Source organism: Podarcis cretensis (assembly GCF_951804945.1).
Source record: "Podarcis cretensis genome assembly, chromosome: 7".
Lineage (NCBI taxonomy): Eukaryota > Metazoa > Chordata > Lepidosauria > Squamata > Lacertidae > Podarcis > Podarcis cretensis.
The window spans coordinates 87397654-87414772 of NC_137176.1; the positions used below are offsets into that span (position 1 = coordinate 87397654).

Sequence of the window (17119 nt, forward strand, 5' to 3'; positions counted from 1 at the left end):
ACCTTTTTTTTAAAAAAAAAATAGTTTATACTCATATATTCACAAGACTCACTGTACCCTTGGTTATGCCCACTGAGTGGGTTCTGCATCCATCAGCCTATTCAGTGAGCAATTTAAAAGTAGCTGCAATCAAATGACATTGTGTACACTGGAAAATTTATGAATGCACCCCAATTAAAATACACTAAATACATCAGACGGCTGCCACTGTACTTTTGGATTTACAATTATCAGTTTCGTTCACTCCTAAATGACAACACAAGTCATTATAGATTATCATCTCTTTAAAATTTCTCAAGCAAAAGAAAATCATGCAAAATGAATGAATATTTTCATGTTAAATGTTACAAGAACTATTTCAACAACAACAAAAATCAAGTTAAGATGGCATGCTTGGCTACAGTTGTTGATAGCTTTTGAAAGCCAGAAACAAGTTCCATGGCTGAGGACCTATTCAGTCTTGAAACTGAATATGCAAGAGCATTATAATAGCAGTAGAGTTAAAGATGGTGGAAAGTCCTAAATCAAACTAAACACAAACCCTGCAAGCTCTGGGTGCTGGAGCTACCAAAAAAAAAAAGTTTTAAACAGTACTCCTTACTCCCTCCCCACCCCCAACTCAAGAAGGCAACTTAGACAAATCTCAGCACTTTAAAAAAAGCCTTGCCCAAAATGCCAAAAAGATAAACTCCAGCAAGAATCCAGGCAGCAACAGTCAATTGCTGTGTTAAATAAAGACACAAAAAGCAACACTATAGTATGCAACAGAGGCAAAGGAAGAAGGCAGCACACAAAAACTAGCTATTTTTTAAAATGCAATGTGATCAAAAGCCTACCTTTTGAGACCCAAAAACACACTCACAGGGCAGTACGAGAGAGAGAGAAAAGAAACAAGGAAGGAACAAAACAAAAATTAGAAACACACACAGTAATTAGAAATAAAATAGCCATGTATACACAGAAGAAGTGAAGGAAACCACACCGATTACTTAATAAAGAGATGTTTAGAAAGCACATTAGAATTACAGATTAGAAGAGCAAAGCAACTGTAAATTAATGGATCTTCATCAACATGTTTACAGGTGAATGATGCCTTTTGAGTTAAAAAACAAAATGATGCACATATGACTGCATTTGAATCAGTGTACCATTTCACCAAAATGCTAAGAAGTAGCAAATACCAAAAATGTTAGCTACAATTCAACAACCTGACACTGTAATTAATTTTGTGTCAAACTGTGTTCTGTGGGAGCTGAGTGTGTTCCTGGCTTTCAGTTTGTAGCTTAAGAAGCAATGCATCAGTTGCTCCAAATCCACCTACAATACTAAAAGCTTTTTAAAAAAAGATTTGTCAGCTCACACATTCTGGATATAAGCTATCATATAAACAGGCCTTTTTTGGTCTAAAAACACATGACGTATCACCTTCAGGGAACTGAAAGCTAACCTGCTAATGACGGCCACCAAGTTTAATAAACAATTGATACTTTGTATAACTCTTTACTCAGTGATGTACCAAATATTGGATGTGTGAATGCGTTAGGAAACCCCTTCTTTGCTTCAGCATACAGAAGTTGTTAACAGTGCAATCTTCAGTGGAGTTCAATGGGACTTACTCCAGGTGTGTATAGGATTGTAGCTTATAAGTAATTAATTTCATCTGTTCCTGGATAATTTAATTTTGGTTAGACGACCCTGCATGGGATCAGCAGCTCTGATTACACTCAATTAATACAGTGCAAACCTTTCCAGTACAAATAGATCTCCAATATCAACAAAAGGCAGGTGTTGCCATCTACTAACATGAGCTGTCTGGCTAATCACTACTTCAGCACCATGAACAGCAGTTGGATCCCAAAACCTGCTTAGGCTGACAGACAGGTTTGCCAGTTGCAGCAGAATCTATACTAAGAACAGCTCTTCCCCTAGTTATATCACAACCTGTTTTTTAAACTCCCCTTCATTTCAAAAGCAGTTCAGTTCACAGGAAGACTGATTTGTGTGTCCATGCATAAAGGTCTTAGAGTCCCCTTGAGCTAACAGAACTAGTTTCACAATTCTTCCAGTTGTGGACTATATTTTCAACAAGTGTTTAAATACCACTTATAGGGAAGGCAGGTCTGGAATAGAGGAGGAAAAGGAGACGTGAGCTGAAATTTCTCAACCAACCACAAACGTGCTTCACAAACAATACAGCATTAGGTTGTATCCAACTAAGTCAGGGCAGACCCAAGGAAATTGATGAACATTACTTAGGGGGTGATCCTACGGCAAGACCTCCACAATAAGCCCCATAGGATGCAGAGGCTCTGAAGTTCAGCCAGACTCAGCCAGTGTTAAGTCCCCTGCCCCAGCTCAGCCGAAGATGCACTCGTGTAATTTACTCATCCAAGCTCAACCACCGGAAGAAGTTGGTGTAAGCCCCCCAAACAGGGTGTTTTGGGGGCATGGAGGGAGTGGGACCAGAGGAAGGGGGAACTTAAGCTGGAGCCTGTTCAGCTCAATCATGTGACCTGGCAACTCACCACAGAACACTATTTTAAAGACTTGTTCCCCTTCTGCCTGGCTAAGGAAGAGCTGAACAGGGTTTTGATCTGATGTAACTTAACGCCAGCTTAAGTTACACTGCCTTGCTTCATGCTGGCTTCTTGCGCATAGGGCTGCTTCCCTAAACTGCTGTCCATTGGCTTTAGTGGGTCTACCTCAAATATGACTAAATTTTATGGATTCCATTACTTGAAGACTTTTGTTAAGACTCTCATCACTGATTTTAAATGGGCAAGAAATGACAATTATTGAAAAAGAGGTAACTGCGTAGAAGTTTGGTTAGGCAGAATCAGGTTGCTACCCAACGGTAAGAAATGTTATTGAATCAAAAGAGGCATGGAGAACAGATAGTGTTGAAAATGACTATATCTAACTGGTTCTTTTCTTTACATTTTACAGCCCAGAACTCTAAGCTCCAATTTAAATGACTTAAAGCAGCACTGGTTCCAGTATTCTGAGGGTGGTGGAAGAATTACTGTTGTTGTTTAGTCGTTTAGTCGTGTCCGACTCTTCGTGACCCCATGGACCAGAGCACGCCAGGCACTCCTGTCTCCCACTGTCTCCCGCAGTTTGGTCAAACTCATGCTGGTTGCTTCGAGAACACTGTCCAACCATCTCGTCCTCTGCCGTCCCCTTCTCCTTGTGCCCTCAATCTTTCCCAACATCAGGGTCTTTTCCAGGGAGTCTTCTCTTCTCATGAGGTGGCCAAAGTATTGGAGCCTCAATGGAAGAATACTGCATCTGAACTATGTCCAATCTGAAGTAAATCCCATTGAATTCAATGGAGCCAACTACCAGGTAAGTGGTATTAGGATTGCACCCTTAGTTCCAACACTCCATAAAAGTTAAGCATCTATGGTATTCTTTTTTTAATATACACTCAAAGACTGTCCTGCAGTTATGTCAACACCATTAAGGGTCTTGCCATAGCATGTACCCATGTAAAAAGAAATAAATTGGCTAATCTGCTACCAATGAAGCACAATACAAATAACTACCACCATAATCACATCTACCTAAATTGCAGAATAAATGTGGAAGCTATGTATCTGATGTGAATCTCACGCACGATGAACTGCAGTTCATGAAGGTAATATGCTCACTTGTGTGTACAACATTTTCAAGTACATCTAATGATGCCAATCTACTACAGGCAATTTCCTACATTACTTACAAAAATAATTTTAAACACCTGCAGTCACCTCTCTGCTATGGTCTAAAATGAGATACTACCACCTAAAAATCTGAAATATACATTTTTCTAACTTTAAGAAACAATTGCATATTAACAGCCACAAAAAATTAATTTTCACATTTATTGAGGAATCCTGAAATTAGAAAACAAACTATTATTTGTGGGTGCCTGCAATATGATTTCTGTATGTACCTACTATATTAACATTCCAGTGAAAATAAAAAGAATTCATGTGTCTGCTAGAAATAAAGGTAAAGGTACCCCTGCCCGTACGGGCCAGTCGTGTCCGACTCTAGGGTTGTGCCTCCATCTCACTTAAGAGGCCGGGGGCCAGCGCTGTCTGGAGACACTTCCGGGTCACGTGGCCAGCGTGACAAAGCAGTTCTGGCGAGCCAGCACAAGCGCAGCACACGGAAACGCCGTTTACCTTCCCGCTATAAAGCTGTACCTATTTATCTACTTGCACTTAGGGGTGCTTTCGAACTGCTAGGTGGGCAGGAGCTGGGACCAAAAAAAGGGAGCTCACCCCGCCGCAGGGATTCGAACCGCCGACCATACGATCGGCAAGTCCTAGGCGCCCCAATACACTGCTAGAAATACACATAAGCTATTTCTGGGACGTGTGATACCTTAATCAACCACTGCATGTTTACAGGGATTAAAATGGCTTTCAAATGCTGAGCTAAAACAGAGCACCTTTCAAAATGCATGTTCTCCTTTCCTCTGCTTTTTCTTTGCTTTTTAGATACTGGTACATACATCTACATATGTCTTCTAAGTGTATCATAGGTGTCTGGGGTAGCCTGTTGTTGGTTGTTGTCGACATCCGTCTGTCTTGAGAGACAATGGAGTGTGCCTCCAGGGGGTGAAGTCAAACTGCTACATTAGCAGCACTGAAGTGACCACCCTGGGGCGCAAGCCTGAGCGGTGTGCATGGAGGTCTTGGGCTACCCAGACAACAAGTCACACACACCCTCCACCTCGATGATGTGGTCTGAAGGAATGCAAGGCAATACATCTGGCACCAGCAGCAGTTGCCAGAAGGAGGCATACAAGGCACCATCCAACTGTCTAGGGATTGTTTACACCTTAGCCTTAGGGTTTACTCCTTATCCTTTTCTTTTGCTGAAGATATTCCATAAGGCAGCAGAGGTTTAGGATCAGAGCTTTCCTTCTCCTAAATGGGCTACCTTCCCAGGTTGACAAGCCCCGTCTGCCCCTCACTTCTGTCCAGGAATAACATAGGTGTACAGGAGTAGCCTGTGTGGAGGGGGCCACTAGGTGGCGCATCGGAAGATGGCTGACAATAACATCTCTCCGACCCACACGAGGTAATTTGGAGGCTATGATGGGGGTAATTAGCCTCCTTAACCCCCCCAGGATTATGGGGGGGACGGCCCTTGCCTGCTGTGCCCTATACCACCCCCGAATTTGTGGGGGTGGGGGCACTAGGCACAAAGCCCTCCTGTGGGATTTTCGGCACTCCTCGACGCCGTCCCCGATTCGCGCCGCTGGTTGCAATGATCTTTAAAAGAAATAATTTGGACATGATTAATTGCACATACATCAAGGAAAAAGGGGAGTAAATACTGCTGACAGAAGAGATCTCTGATAACAAGACAACAATAAAATACGAGAAGAACGTCAAGATACGGTAATGACTGAGGGGGGAGGGGGGGAAAACCTGCCTCTACCTTTTTATGTGATTTAACAAGAATCCCCCTCCCCTAATGAGTCAAAAATTAAGGACTTAAGCGGTGGATTTAAGGCTGTGTGGAGATAAACTTTCAATCCAAAGCAATGTTTCAAGATGAAGCTGGAAAGCTAAGAGTTTTGGAGTGACGCAGTCAGGAAAAAATGCCATTCGCCATTTTGTGAGGCATTGTGGGAGCTCTTGGGTCTGGGAGGAGAAAGAGAGAAATAGAGTTGTTTACATATCGTGAATCAACTCCTCGGTGGGACTTAAGAGCGACAAATGCCAAAATTTACGATGGATAAAGTGATGTTATCTACGAAGGAGATATATGGAAACCATCTGGACTTAGTGGAGGAACGGGAAATCCACACAGGATTATTACACTTGCTATCGGCTTAAGGAGAATAACAGAAGAGATCGTAAAGGAAAAAGAGAAATTATACGAACAAGATATGATGTGGCAACACCAAGATAAGACTGGATAGAATTATGAACTTTGTTTGGACTGATTGGGACTGATTTGGACATTAACGCAGTAATAAGAAGATGATCTGAATTCCCCTTTGGATCTTGAAGTATGGGTTCCCCCAACAAAATTTAAAAATTTGGCTTTGTAATTCGGAATTTATATGATGTGATTTAATTTGATGTGATTGGCCAGTTAATAAAAATTATTAAAAAAAAAAAAAAGGAGTAGCCTGTGTGGTACCCTTCGGATGTTGCTGAACTCAAACTACAATCAGTCACAGTCAGCAAGGCCTGAGTGGTCAAGGATGCTGAAAAAACAATATCTGAAGGACACAATGTTGACCATCCCTGTCCTAGGCCATATTCAAAGAGTGGACAATTTGGGATAAAATGAAATGCTAAAGTTACTTCCTGGTTAAATCAGAACAACTTAATATATGAGCACTTTGACTTAGATTATCAAAATTAATTCGCATTGAGATCTCCCAGAAAAGTGATGAGAACTATAGCAAACGAAACACAAATATTATCTAACAAAGCAGGCGAAATATTACACATTGCCAGGGATGGAAGAAGGTGCAACAAGGGGAGGGGGGAGACACTTTACAATTAAGAGAGCAATCCTATAGCAAGATCTGCCAGGACAAGTGGGTTAGGATCCAGGAGATCTCCAGCTGGGCTATGCAAGCTCACTCTCAGTTCAGCCAAGACCCTGCTGCCTGAGCTAAACCTGATGGATCGTAAACTGGCATAAGTCCTGAAAAGGGGTTGCTGTGGGGTTGTGGTGGGATTAGGATGAGAGAGGTGAGACTTAGACTGGATCCTAAGCTTGTTCAGCTGCCTTAACTTACACAGGCTTGCTTTACACCATCTTGTGTTTGGATTCCTCCCTAAATCAGTGGTACTTACCTCTAAGTCAAACATCAAAGGACTGGGACGTGAACTTTCACGTAAAAAGGTATTTAACTTTTGCAGGATAGTGTCAATGTGACTCAAGTTCACTATGACTGGGGACTGATCAGAGAGACCACCAACTAGAGTGACAACTCATTAGTATTTGAGTACCACAATATCCAGGATATGTCATTGACAACATCTGTTTTGAATGAGCAAATAAAAAAATCAAAAGCTTCATAATTGTTGTGTGTGAAGTAAACAGCCATAGGGCACTTAAACAAAATACTGCAAGATCATAAATGAAATAAAACTATTGGAAGTAGAGACTTTCAGAGTCATAGACCATCTGCAAGGCAGACTCCTACACCTCTGGTTTTGTACTTTCATCATACCCATCAAAATGAGTCAAAATGGAACAATCTTATTCACATTTACAAAAAAATACCACTCCTTGGTAAATATACCTAGGACTGCAGCCTCCAGTATGAATGCCCGAGGCTGCAATTTCATGTTCACTTTCTTGGGGATGAGTTCCATTAAACAGAGTGGATTCTATTCGAAGTACACATCCACATAATTAAACTGTTACTTCTGTAGCAGGGAGACTGTATCAGTCATTTGAGGGGAAAAGTGAAAAGCCCAACCACAAAGGAGGGACCAGACCAGTAGGACAGGAGATGCATACTTCTAATACAGTGGTACCTCAGGTTAAGTACTTAATTCGTTCCGGAGGTCCGTACTTAACCTGAAACTGTTCTTAACCTGAAGCACCACTTTAGCTAATGGGGCCTCCTGCTGCTGCTGCTGCGCCGCCAGAGCCCGATTTCTGTTCTCATCCTGAAGCAAAGTTCTTAACCCGAAGCACTATTTCTGGGTTAGCGGAGTCTGTAACCTGAAGCGTATGTAACCTGAGGTACCACTGTATCGCTAAACTGAATGAAGGATCATCCGAAGAGAGCAAGCAGCAATTCACTAGAAAAAGAATGCCCTGTGTGCTCTGTCACATGCAGATGGCAGCACTCTCTAGATGCAGAAATGCATTTTGGACTTGAGTGTTGTGTAAGTCTACAGTATTAGATGATAATCTATAGCATTCCTGTGTATACTCACAAGGAATTACCATACTTAAATGCTGTAAACTATTTTACATAAAATCTTCATTGGAACAAAGTTTTGTCTTAAAAAGTATTTCAGCCGTAGAAACCTGGGAGAAGGGGGTAACAGGAGTTGTATATCATTATTATTATTGCTCCCCCCCGCCAACAAAAATTCCCATGGTAGATCTTTTTCCCTCAAATATTCTGCCAGTCCCCCCCCCCCAGGCTTACATCTACATCAGAAACAAGTTTATCAAGAATGCTCACAAATGTCAGTTAACAACAGCACCCTGTTACTCATTGTTTTTAAATTGTCAACAAGGCAGCTTTGAGGGACAGGAGCAGTATTTTCCCAGCTATAGCAGGGGACTAGTACCTCTAGCTGGCAAGACAAGAGACATAAATTTTAGATCTGTATTTTGTGAAGGTACTTACCTACTATCTGTATCCAGGCCTACAAAATCCTTTTTTTCAAAAGGAACACAGAGAAGTGGGATCTTATCTCCAGACTTATCAGTGGCTCTGTCAAGACGTTTGGATTCTAATACGATGAAGAGAGATTCAATGAAGTCTTCTATCCTCTTTTCTACATTTTCACATTCATCATAACTAGGATAAAATGCCACATCTGTACGAGGTTGCTCTGCAATTTCTCCTTGAAGCCCGAAGACAAATAGCCGAGAATCATAAAGTGTGGAGCCATATATTTCCTTCTGAAGGTGGAATTTTTCAAAGGTCTGAGGCCAGTCTTTTGCAGAGGAGCAGTCTGTGATGGTTATGAGTCCCACCACTTTGCGGTGCGTCTGAAAATCCCCCCATTCATTGTTCTCCGGTGGGTAATGATGTCTATAGCGGATGTAAAGGATGCGCTGAGAGTCGCGTACATTGATCTGACTCACGGTTGAAATCCGCTTGTAGATCTTAAAAAAGCTCTCTTCAGGGACAATCCCAACTGGCTGGACCACAACTAGTAGAGTTTGATGGTCTTCTGCACACTGCATGTAGTCAGGGACACTCATTTTGCATCACCCGTATACTAGTGAAACAAACAAACAAACAAACAAACAAAAATTTCCTGTTAGATTGTTGCAGGAATACCCATCATTTTAGAAGTTACAAATAGATTAAGGATTAGCTCTATTCTTCAAATTCATTGTCAACTTCAGCTTTATTAAGCAAGTTATCAGATCCTGAGTAGGCTATCACACATCATGGTGTGTTAATCTTTATTTATTCATTTATATCCCACCTTTTCTCCAAAAAGCTCAAGGTGACATGTTTCTCCCCTGTCCTCATTTAATCCCCAAAGTAGCCCTGAGATAGGTTAGGTTGAGAGGCAGGATTTGAACTGAGTGGGGGTTTGAACCCTGGTCTCACAGGTCCTAGTTCAACACGCAAACCACTACACCACACTGGCTACCAAACTTAAATTTCTCACAGTATGCTTTGCTGCTTGTATAGAACGTTCAGATGTAGAAAGACACAGAATGTTCTATATACATAGAAAGCCAGGAGCAACCCCCAGGGTTAAGAAACTGCTGAGGCAAATTTTGGGAGCCCTATAACTGGGAATATCTTAAATAAAGGAGCTTCTTAAATAAATGGCAACCCAGCCAGATGGATGGGGTATAAATAATAATAATAATAATAATAATACTGTGTCCAGTCTGCAGCAAGGAGAAAAGTGGTGAGACACCTGAGTCTCTACTCCAGGATTTCCCCAGCTGTTTTCAGACTACAACTCCCATCATCCCTCACCACTGGTCCTGTCTAGCTAGGGATGATGGGAGTTGTGGTCCAAAAACAGCTGGGGACCCAAGTTTGGGGAAACCTTGCTCTGCACCAGGCTTCCTCAAATTCAGCCCTCCAGATGTTTTGAGTACAGTTCCCATCATCCCTGACCACTGGTCCTGCTAGCTAGGGATCATGGGAGTTGTAGGCCAAAAACATCTGGAGGGTAGAGTTTGAGAAAGCCTGTGCTACACTAACCTAGAGGGAATTTTGACTTGTCACCCAGGATAGAAAGGAAAGCTGCACCCGCTGAAAATTCCCTCACTGACCCTGAGGTTTTTCTTTAAGGAGGAGTGAGGTGCAAAGCTGTCAACTTTCAGATTTGAAAATAAGGGGTCAGCAGCCTCACCTGTCCCAGGGACAGTCTACTGGATATCTAACAATCTGGGATAGCAGCAGGAAATAAGGGAAAGATCTCCAGATGTTTTGAGACTACGGTTCCCATCATCCCTGACCACTGGGTCCTCCTGCTAGATAGGGATCATGGGAGTTGTAGTCCCAAAACATCTGGAGGGCAGAGTTTGAGCGTTTAACCTAGGGAATTTTGACTTGTCACCCAGGATGGAAGGAAAAGCTGCACCTGCTGAAAATCCCCTCACTGACCCTGTGGTTTTTCTTTAGGGCGGAGTGGGGTTGGGGAAGGACACCTAAAACCACTGGAAGGCAAAGCTGAGAAGGGTCCCCAGGGGCTCATCTAGTCCAACCCCCCGCCTCCTAGAAATGAAAAATAATCCTCTTCCTCCTGTTTGGGGAGAGGAGGGCGTGGGGTGGTGAAGGAGAGAAAGCAAACCCCAGCCAAACATGAACGTTGATTGATATATATATATATATATATATATATATATATATATGAATGAAAGGATTTCAGTATTAGTTTCATGACATTAGCAAAATAATAACAAAAATTCGTAATTATAACTGCCTCAGAGGTGCACGATAGAGGGACACACGGAAAGGAAGGGGAAGCTGAGGTAAAATATCTGTGTGTGAGAGAAGGGGGGAGGTGAAAGTTTGTGAGGCGAAAGCGGCCCCTCCCCCCTCCTCTCCCCCTCCCCCACCGCGATAAAGGGAGGGGGGCTCCGGCTCACTCACTCAGCCCGGGCGACGCAATAGCTCCGCCTCCTCTCGGCCTCTTCCTCAGCGCGCCCGCCCCACAGGCAGAAGGGAGCGGAACTCGCCGGTGCGGGGAGGGAGGGCCTTGACTGCGCAGCCGCCGAGACGCCGAGACGAAGTACGCACGCGCAGGAGTCCCCACGCGAGAGTTGGTCCCGCCCTTCCGTAGGGAGTTAAGGCCACGGGACTACAACTCCCGTCATGCCCGGCTATGGGCCACACAGGCTGAGGGCTGGTGGGAGTTGGAGTCGCCCTGCGACTTGTAACGGGCAGGCGTCTCCCCGCCCCCATCGCTGACTTAAAGAGGAAACACTCAGCAAATGGAGCGTTTATTTTATTTTATTTTGCTCCGCACAAACTCCTTGGGTTGCTTCGGGGCGAGATAAAACGACGGACAAGTAGTAGTAGTACAGGAGTAATAATAATAATAATAATAATAATAGTTGTTTCCAAGCGACGGTTACTTCAGACATGCCAAAGTATTATTATTATTAGTAGTTGTTGTTTAGTCATGTCCGTCTCTTCGTGACCCCCTGGACCAGAGCACGCCAGGCCCTCCTGTCTTCCACTGCCTCCCGCAGTTTGGTCAAACTCATGCTGGTAGCTTCGAGAACACTGTCCATCCATCTGAGGGGGATGTGTTAATCCCTACACAATCAGGATGAATCAGTTACATTCCTCACACAGAGAAGTGAAACTGCTATACAGGAGTTGCACAATGGTTCTAAGCAGAGGCAGGGCAAACAGCAAGACATCTCAAAATACACCAAAGAGACAAACTGCTCTGCATGAACTGGCTAGCTGGTAAATAAGGTGTCTATGACAGAATAAATCTGATACATGTTTATGAACATTGGGTTTTTTTAAAAGGCACATCATGCTTCTGAAGGGAAAAGCAATAATAGCACATTAGCGTGTAATTATGGCACAGGAAATATGGTCTCAACATGGATACAAGCATATCCATGTATTCATCTGTTGTTGTTGTTGTTGTTGTTGTTTAGTCGTTTAGTCGTGTCCGACTCTTCGTGACCCCATGGGCCAGGCACTCCTGTCTTCCATTGCCTCCCACAGTTTGGTCAAACTCATGCTGTTAGCTTCGAGAACACTGTCCAACCATCTCGTCCTCTGTCGTCCCCTTCTCCTTGTGCCCTCCATCTTTCCCAACATCAAGGTCTTTTCCAGGGAGTCTTCTCTACTCATGAGGTGGCCAAAGTATTGGAGCCTCAGCTTCAGGGTCTGTCCTTCCAGTGAGCACTCAGGGCCGATTTCCTCCAGAATGGAGAGGTTTGATCTTCTTGCAGTCCTTGGAACTCTCAAGAGTCTCCTCCAGCACCATAATTCAAAAGCATCCATTCTTTGGCGATCAGCCTTCTTTATGGTCCAGCTCTCACTTCCATACATCACTACTGGGGAAACCATAGCTTGAACTATACGGACCTTTGTTGGCAAGGTGATGTCTCTGATTTTTCAGATGCTGTCTAGGTTTGTTGGGTTGCTTTGTGGCAAGATAAAGCGACGGACAAATAGTAGTGGTAGTAGTAGTAGTAATAATAATAATAATAATAATAATAATAATTGTTTACAAGCGGCGGTTACGTCAGACATGCCAAAGTATTATTATTAGTAGTACTATTGGTTTTATTATTTTATGTTTATAAGGCGGTTGGTTAGTGTGGGGCTAACGCCAAGATCGTGGGTTCGATCCCTATAAGGGATATTCCTGCGTTGCAGGGGAGTTAGAGAGGCTTCGACCTCTACAATTCTATGCTTCTATATTTATTTACACTCCACCTTCTCCCCAGAGTGGATTCCAGGGGGCGAATGTACTGTACTTGACAAAGATTCTGCGCGGAAATAATGCGTATACGTTGCGCTCAATGTCGCTGACGAGTGATGTCACAGGCGCGCCTTGCGGAACATGTAGTCTTTCGTAACGAGGCGGCTCGCCGCGCATTTGGGCTCGGAGAGAGGGAGGCGGGGTTGTGGCCGCAGTGCATTGTGGGATAGGTAGTTCCGAGCCCTGGCGACGGCGCAGCCAGAGCGGAGACGAGAACTACAAATCCCAGAGGAGGAGGCGAGGCTTCCGGCGGAGGCCGCGCGGTTGTGGGAGGGAGATGGAAGATGGCGTCGCGGGTGAGTGGAATCGGCGGTAGCGGCGGCGGCGGTGAAGAAAACCGTCTGGTGTCGCTGCCGTTGTCTCGCATCCGGGTGATCATGAAGAGCTCGCCTGAGGTCTCCAGTATCAACCCGGACGCCATTTTCCTCACGGCGAAGGCCACGGTAGGGCCCCGGCAGGGACGCCTCTGAGGGGAATGCGAAGGCCGCGAGGGAGACGCCGGCGGGAGACTGCGCTTGAGGCAGCGGCTCTCCTGCGGAGACCAAGCTCCTGGGAAGCTGGGGTGGTTTTTCTAAACAAGAGACGCATACATACATATGTATGTGTACAGTGGTACCTCGGGTTACAGACGCTTCAGGTTACAGATTCCGTTAACCCAGAAATAGTGCTTCAGGTTAAGAACTTTGCTTCAGGATGAGAACAGAAATCGTGCGGCGGCAGCGGGAGGCCCCATTAGCTAAAGTGGTTCCTCAGGTTAAGAACAGTTTCAGGATAAGAACGTATCTCCAGAACAAATTAAGTTCTTAACCCAAGGTACCACTGTACTGTTGGGGGTTTCTTCCATCGCCACAGTGGTACCTTGGATTACATACGCTTCAGGTTACATATGCTTCAGGTTACAGACTCCGCTAACCCTAACCCAGAAATATTACCTCGGGTTAAGAACTTTGCTTCAGGATGAGAAGAGAAATCGTGCAGTGGCAGCGTGGCGGCAGCAGCAGGAGGCCCCATTAGCTAAAGTGGTGCTTCAGGTTAAGAACAGTTTCAGGTTAAGAACGGACCTCCAGAACGAATTAAGTACTTAACCCGAGGTACCACTGTATTCTGTTCAGTCCTACCTCGCAGGGTTGTTGTGAGGAAAAATGGGGACCCAGGAGAGTTTTCACGTCTTCCGCCTTGACCTCAGTTCGTTAACTTACTCTGTTTCTATGCAAAGTGGCTCCTGAGCAACAATGACATACAGTAAGAGAGCATCACAACTACAACGTGAATTATATAGAATCTTTATCTAAATCAGCAGTAGATCAAGCGCATTCTATAAAATGCTAGGAGCAAAACAACTTTTTTTTAAAAAATAAAGAAAAGCTAAACAGCACAATTACACCACATGTCAACTTTGGAACTCCCTGCCTAGGGAAACCAAACACACTAGCTCCTTGCTGCCCTTCTGCCAGCAGCTGAAGGCATTCTTGTTCCAACAGGCTTTTGGGAACTGGCTGCATTTGATGCATTGCTGTGTTGTTGTTTTTTGTAATTATTTTTAGGGTTTTAAGAAATCTATGTATGTATGTATGTTTTAATTGTCAATGATTGTTGCTTTTCTGTGTTTATAGCTGTTACTTTTATCTGTAAGGCAGGACGCAAAGGCAGGGTATAGCTAAATATGTCTTCTTTCTTTGGTGATCACTTGTAGCCGAGTAAGATTGTCTTCCATAAACACGGTTTTAACAATAAGTCCATAAGTGATTATGGAGGCCAATCCTGGATCCACACGTCCTTCCACAGTGGGGACATTACTTTCCGGGCGGGAGTTCATCACATTGTGAATTTGCCAAGCGTGCCTTCCTCCTAGCACGTTTCTCCCTTGTGTCCTGAGTTCGAGTGTCTTCAAAGCCCATGACACCTTTGGTGAAGGCCGTTCTCCAACTGGAGCGCTCGCAGTCCAGTGTTTCCCAGTTGTCAGTGTTTATACTGTAATACTTTTTTTAGATTTGCCTTGAGACAGCCTTTAAACCTCTTTTGTTGACCACCAGCATTACGCTTTCCATTTTTAAATTCGGAATAGAGTAGTTGCTTTGGAAGACGAGTAGCAGTTGGGACAAAAATGATGATAAAAAGTGTAGCTTAGATTCCCAGCCCATGATCAGCCTACTATGGGACATATTTGTATTGCATTGTGGATATCTATTGATTGATGCAATCAATTGTGTGCCACTTTTCCTCCAAGGAACTCGGTGGGGGCATGCACGGTTTTTCTCCTCCCAATTTTCTCCTCACAGATAAGTTAATCTGAGAGTGACTGACTGCCCCAGGGTCACTGAGTGAGCTTCATCACTGGGGAGAGGTTCGAATGCTGGTCCCCCAACACTCTAACCACTGCACCACGATACCTCCTCTTGTTATAGTACCCTCTGTGGTTCCAAGAGGGTGATTGATGTAATTACAATAAAATAGTGTATGCTGAATAATATATACCTGACTCATTGGCATACTATATTCTTATCCTTAGGAGCTGTTTGTCCAGTATTTAGCTGTGCATTCCTACAAGCACGGCCAGGGAAAGAACAAAACGTCATTAACCTACAGTGACTTGTCCCATACAGCAGAGAACTATGATACATTTCAGTTCCTTGCAGGTAGGTCTTTACCCTTATTGGTCATGTAATTGTTGCAGATTTTTGAGTCCCCAATGGCAAAGTTGGTTCTGTTAAGACTACAAACCACCTTAAAAAGTCTCCTGGAACTGTTTTCCACTGATACAAAGGAGGTGGCAAAGAAGGTTGTCTTTGCCATCGCAATCACCACTTGGTAGGCTCGATGTTAAGATCTAACTCGTGTTTGGTCCAATTCGGAATGGGTTTTTTGCCACTGATGCTCTAGCCCAGGGGTCTGCAACCTTTAAGGCAAAAAGAGCCACTTGGACCCGTTTCCAAAGGAAAAAAAACTGGGAGCCGCAAAGCTCGTCATTATAAAAATAACTTTTTTGTCACTTTTTATTATTTCTTTGTTTGACCCCTCAGAATTACTCCTCCTCATAGAAATAAAGGTTAAATTAACAAGTTACCTTTTTTTGTGTGTGTGTTCTTCACTCCCCTTCAAAACAGTGACCAGCGTACATGCCCCTTACAATGTAGCGGGCGGGCGGGAAGGTGACATCAGGACGGTGTGTGACTAACGCACGCACCGCCCCCATGCGACGTCACAGCCAGTACAGTGCCCGCCACAGTGGGGAGTGTCGGGGCGCACAATGCGCCTCCTCCCCTCGCTAGTATCCACCCCGGAGCCGCGGCAAAGGTGTAAAAGAGCCACATGCGGCTCCGGAGCCGCGGGTTGCAGACCCCTGCTCTAGCCGTCTCAGCAATTGTTTTATCGCTGAATGAGAGAAACATGAGAGTTATGGATGATGGGCAGAGAGAATGACTAGGATACAGATTTCCTGTTCAAACCCATTCTAGTTTCTAAGTCTTCACGAGTCACCTCCTTGTTTGCCAAGTGCTCTTGGACAATCATAGCAGTGAAAATCTTTATTTATTTGTTTGTTTGTTTGTTTGTTTGAAGATTTTTGTAGATGTAAAAGTCTGTGTTGGGTATGTGGTTCCATTGTGAACCTTACACTGGGCCAGACCTTTCCTTACTTATTTTGTAGCACCTGTAAGAATGCTTCTGTAATCATTTAATGAAGGTGCCCTTCTTCCAGATATCCTGCCAAAGAAGATCTTGGCTAGCAAATATCTAAAAATGCTTGAGAGAGAAAAAGAGGGAGGAGAAGAGGAGGAGGAGGCAAAAGAGGAAGAGGATGAAGAAAGTGACGAGGAAGACGCATCTTGAGGGTGACAAATGACTAGACTTACAGCACATCCTTGTTACACATTAACTTGTGTTCAAGTAAAGTCCTGTTATCTCTGCATTGGTTGAAAATTGAACAACTGGATTGCCAGTTTGTTTTACAATATATGCAAGAGCCATAAGTGTGGGACTGAACTTGTGAACACATTTATTTTTATTTTATATTATTCACAGCTCTTTGTTAAAAGCTTACCAACTACGTGTCAAATATTCTTATCTTGTGGATACTGTCTTTCCAATACAGAGGTTTCTTCCTCTGCCCACATTGGGCAGCTCAGCAGTGACAATGGACCTCCTAATTGGGAACAATTCATTTAACAGCTTCATAGAAACCAAACATAATGCAGAATGTCCAGCCTAGTTGGGAACAAATGGAGAAACTCTTTTCATGTTTTGGGTTTTTTTTTAATTACTACTTGCAGTGATGTTATGCATATTGTTAATAGGGGGGGATCTGCTCTGCTTCATGTTAATATGTATATTTTGAAAGGATGTTAAATATAGAAGTAGCATTTCCACAGCAGGGACTCTTTCCCATTTTGAGTAAGAGATGTACTTTATTCTTTAAACAGTGGCAACATTTGTAGAATACGTGTTCTAATGAATGTTTTATAAAAATGAATTCAGAA

General features: G+C 43.7%; 2 protein-coding genes across 3 annotated transcripts in view; one reads left to right on the plus strand and one right to left on the minus strand.

Annotated features, from left to right (window-relative positions):
- Positions 1 to 10923, minus strand: part of TRAPPC9 (trafficking protein particle complex subunit 9) — a 279059-nt gene extending 268136 nt beyond the window's left edge. Inside the window, exons 1-2 of one of the 2 annotated variants that reach the window (XM_079984184.1) lie at positions 10784 to 10923; positions 8336 to 8936 (exon numbers count right to left, since the gene is read on the minus strand). In XM_079984184.1, the coding sequence (XP_079840310.1) occupies positions 8336 to 8919 (584 nt within the window). In that variant the 5' untranslated portion in view covers positions 8920 to 8936; positions 10784 to 10923. Of the gene's footprint in view, positions 1 to 8335; positions 8937 to 10613; positions 10727 to 10783 lie in introns of those variants that run through there. The other variant, XM_079984185.1, reaches the window with a different exon arrangement.
- Positions 10924 to 12884: 1961 nt separating this feature from the next.
- Positions 12885 to 17119, plus strand: CHRAC1 (chromatin accessibility complex subunit 1). Its single transcript, XM_079984564.1, has 3 exons — positions 12885 to 13087; positions 15154 to 15280; positions 16342 to 17119. Exons 1-3 carry the CDS (start codon positions 12929 to 12931, stop codon positions 16470 to 16472), a joined length of 417 nt encoding a protein of 138 aa, XP_079840690.1. The 5' UTR covers positions 12885 to 12928; the 3' UTR covers positions 16473 to 17119.

Excerpts from the sequence above, each read along its gene's own strand:
- CHRAC1 (XM_079984564.1), top strand. The coding sequence starts at position 12,929 with ATGGCGTCGCGGGTGAGTGGAATCGGCGGTAGCGGCGGCGGCGGTGAA. Across the intron at positions 13,088-15,153 it reads TCCTCACGGCGAAGGCCACG|GAGCTGTTTGTCCAGTATTT; the intron begins GTAGGGCCCCGG and ends TCTTATCCTTAG. Across the intron at positions 15,281-16,341 it reads TACATTTCAGTTCCTTGCAG|ATATCCTGCCAAAGAAGATC; the intron begins GTAGGTCTTTAC and ends CCCTTCTTCCAG.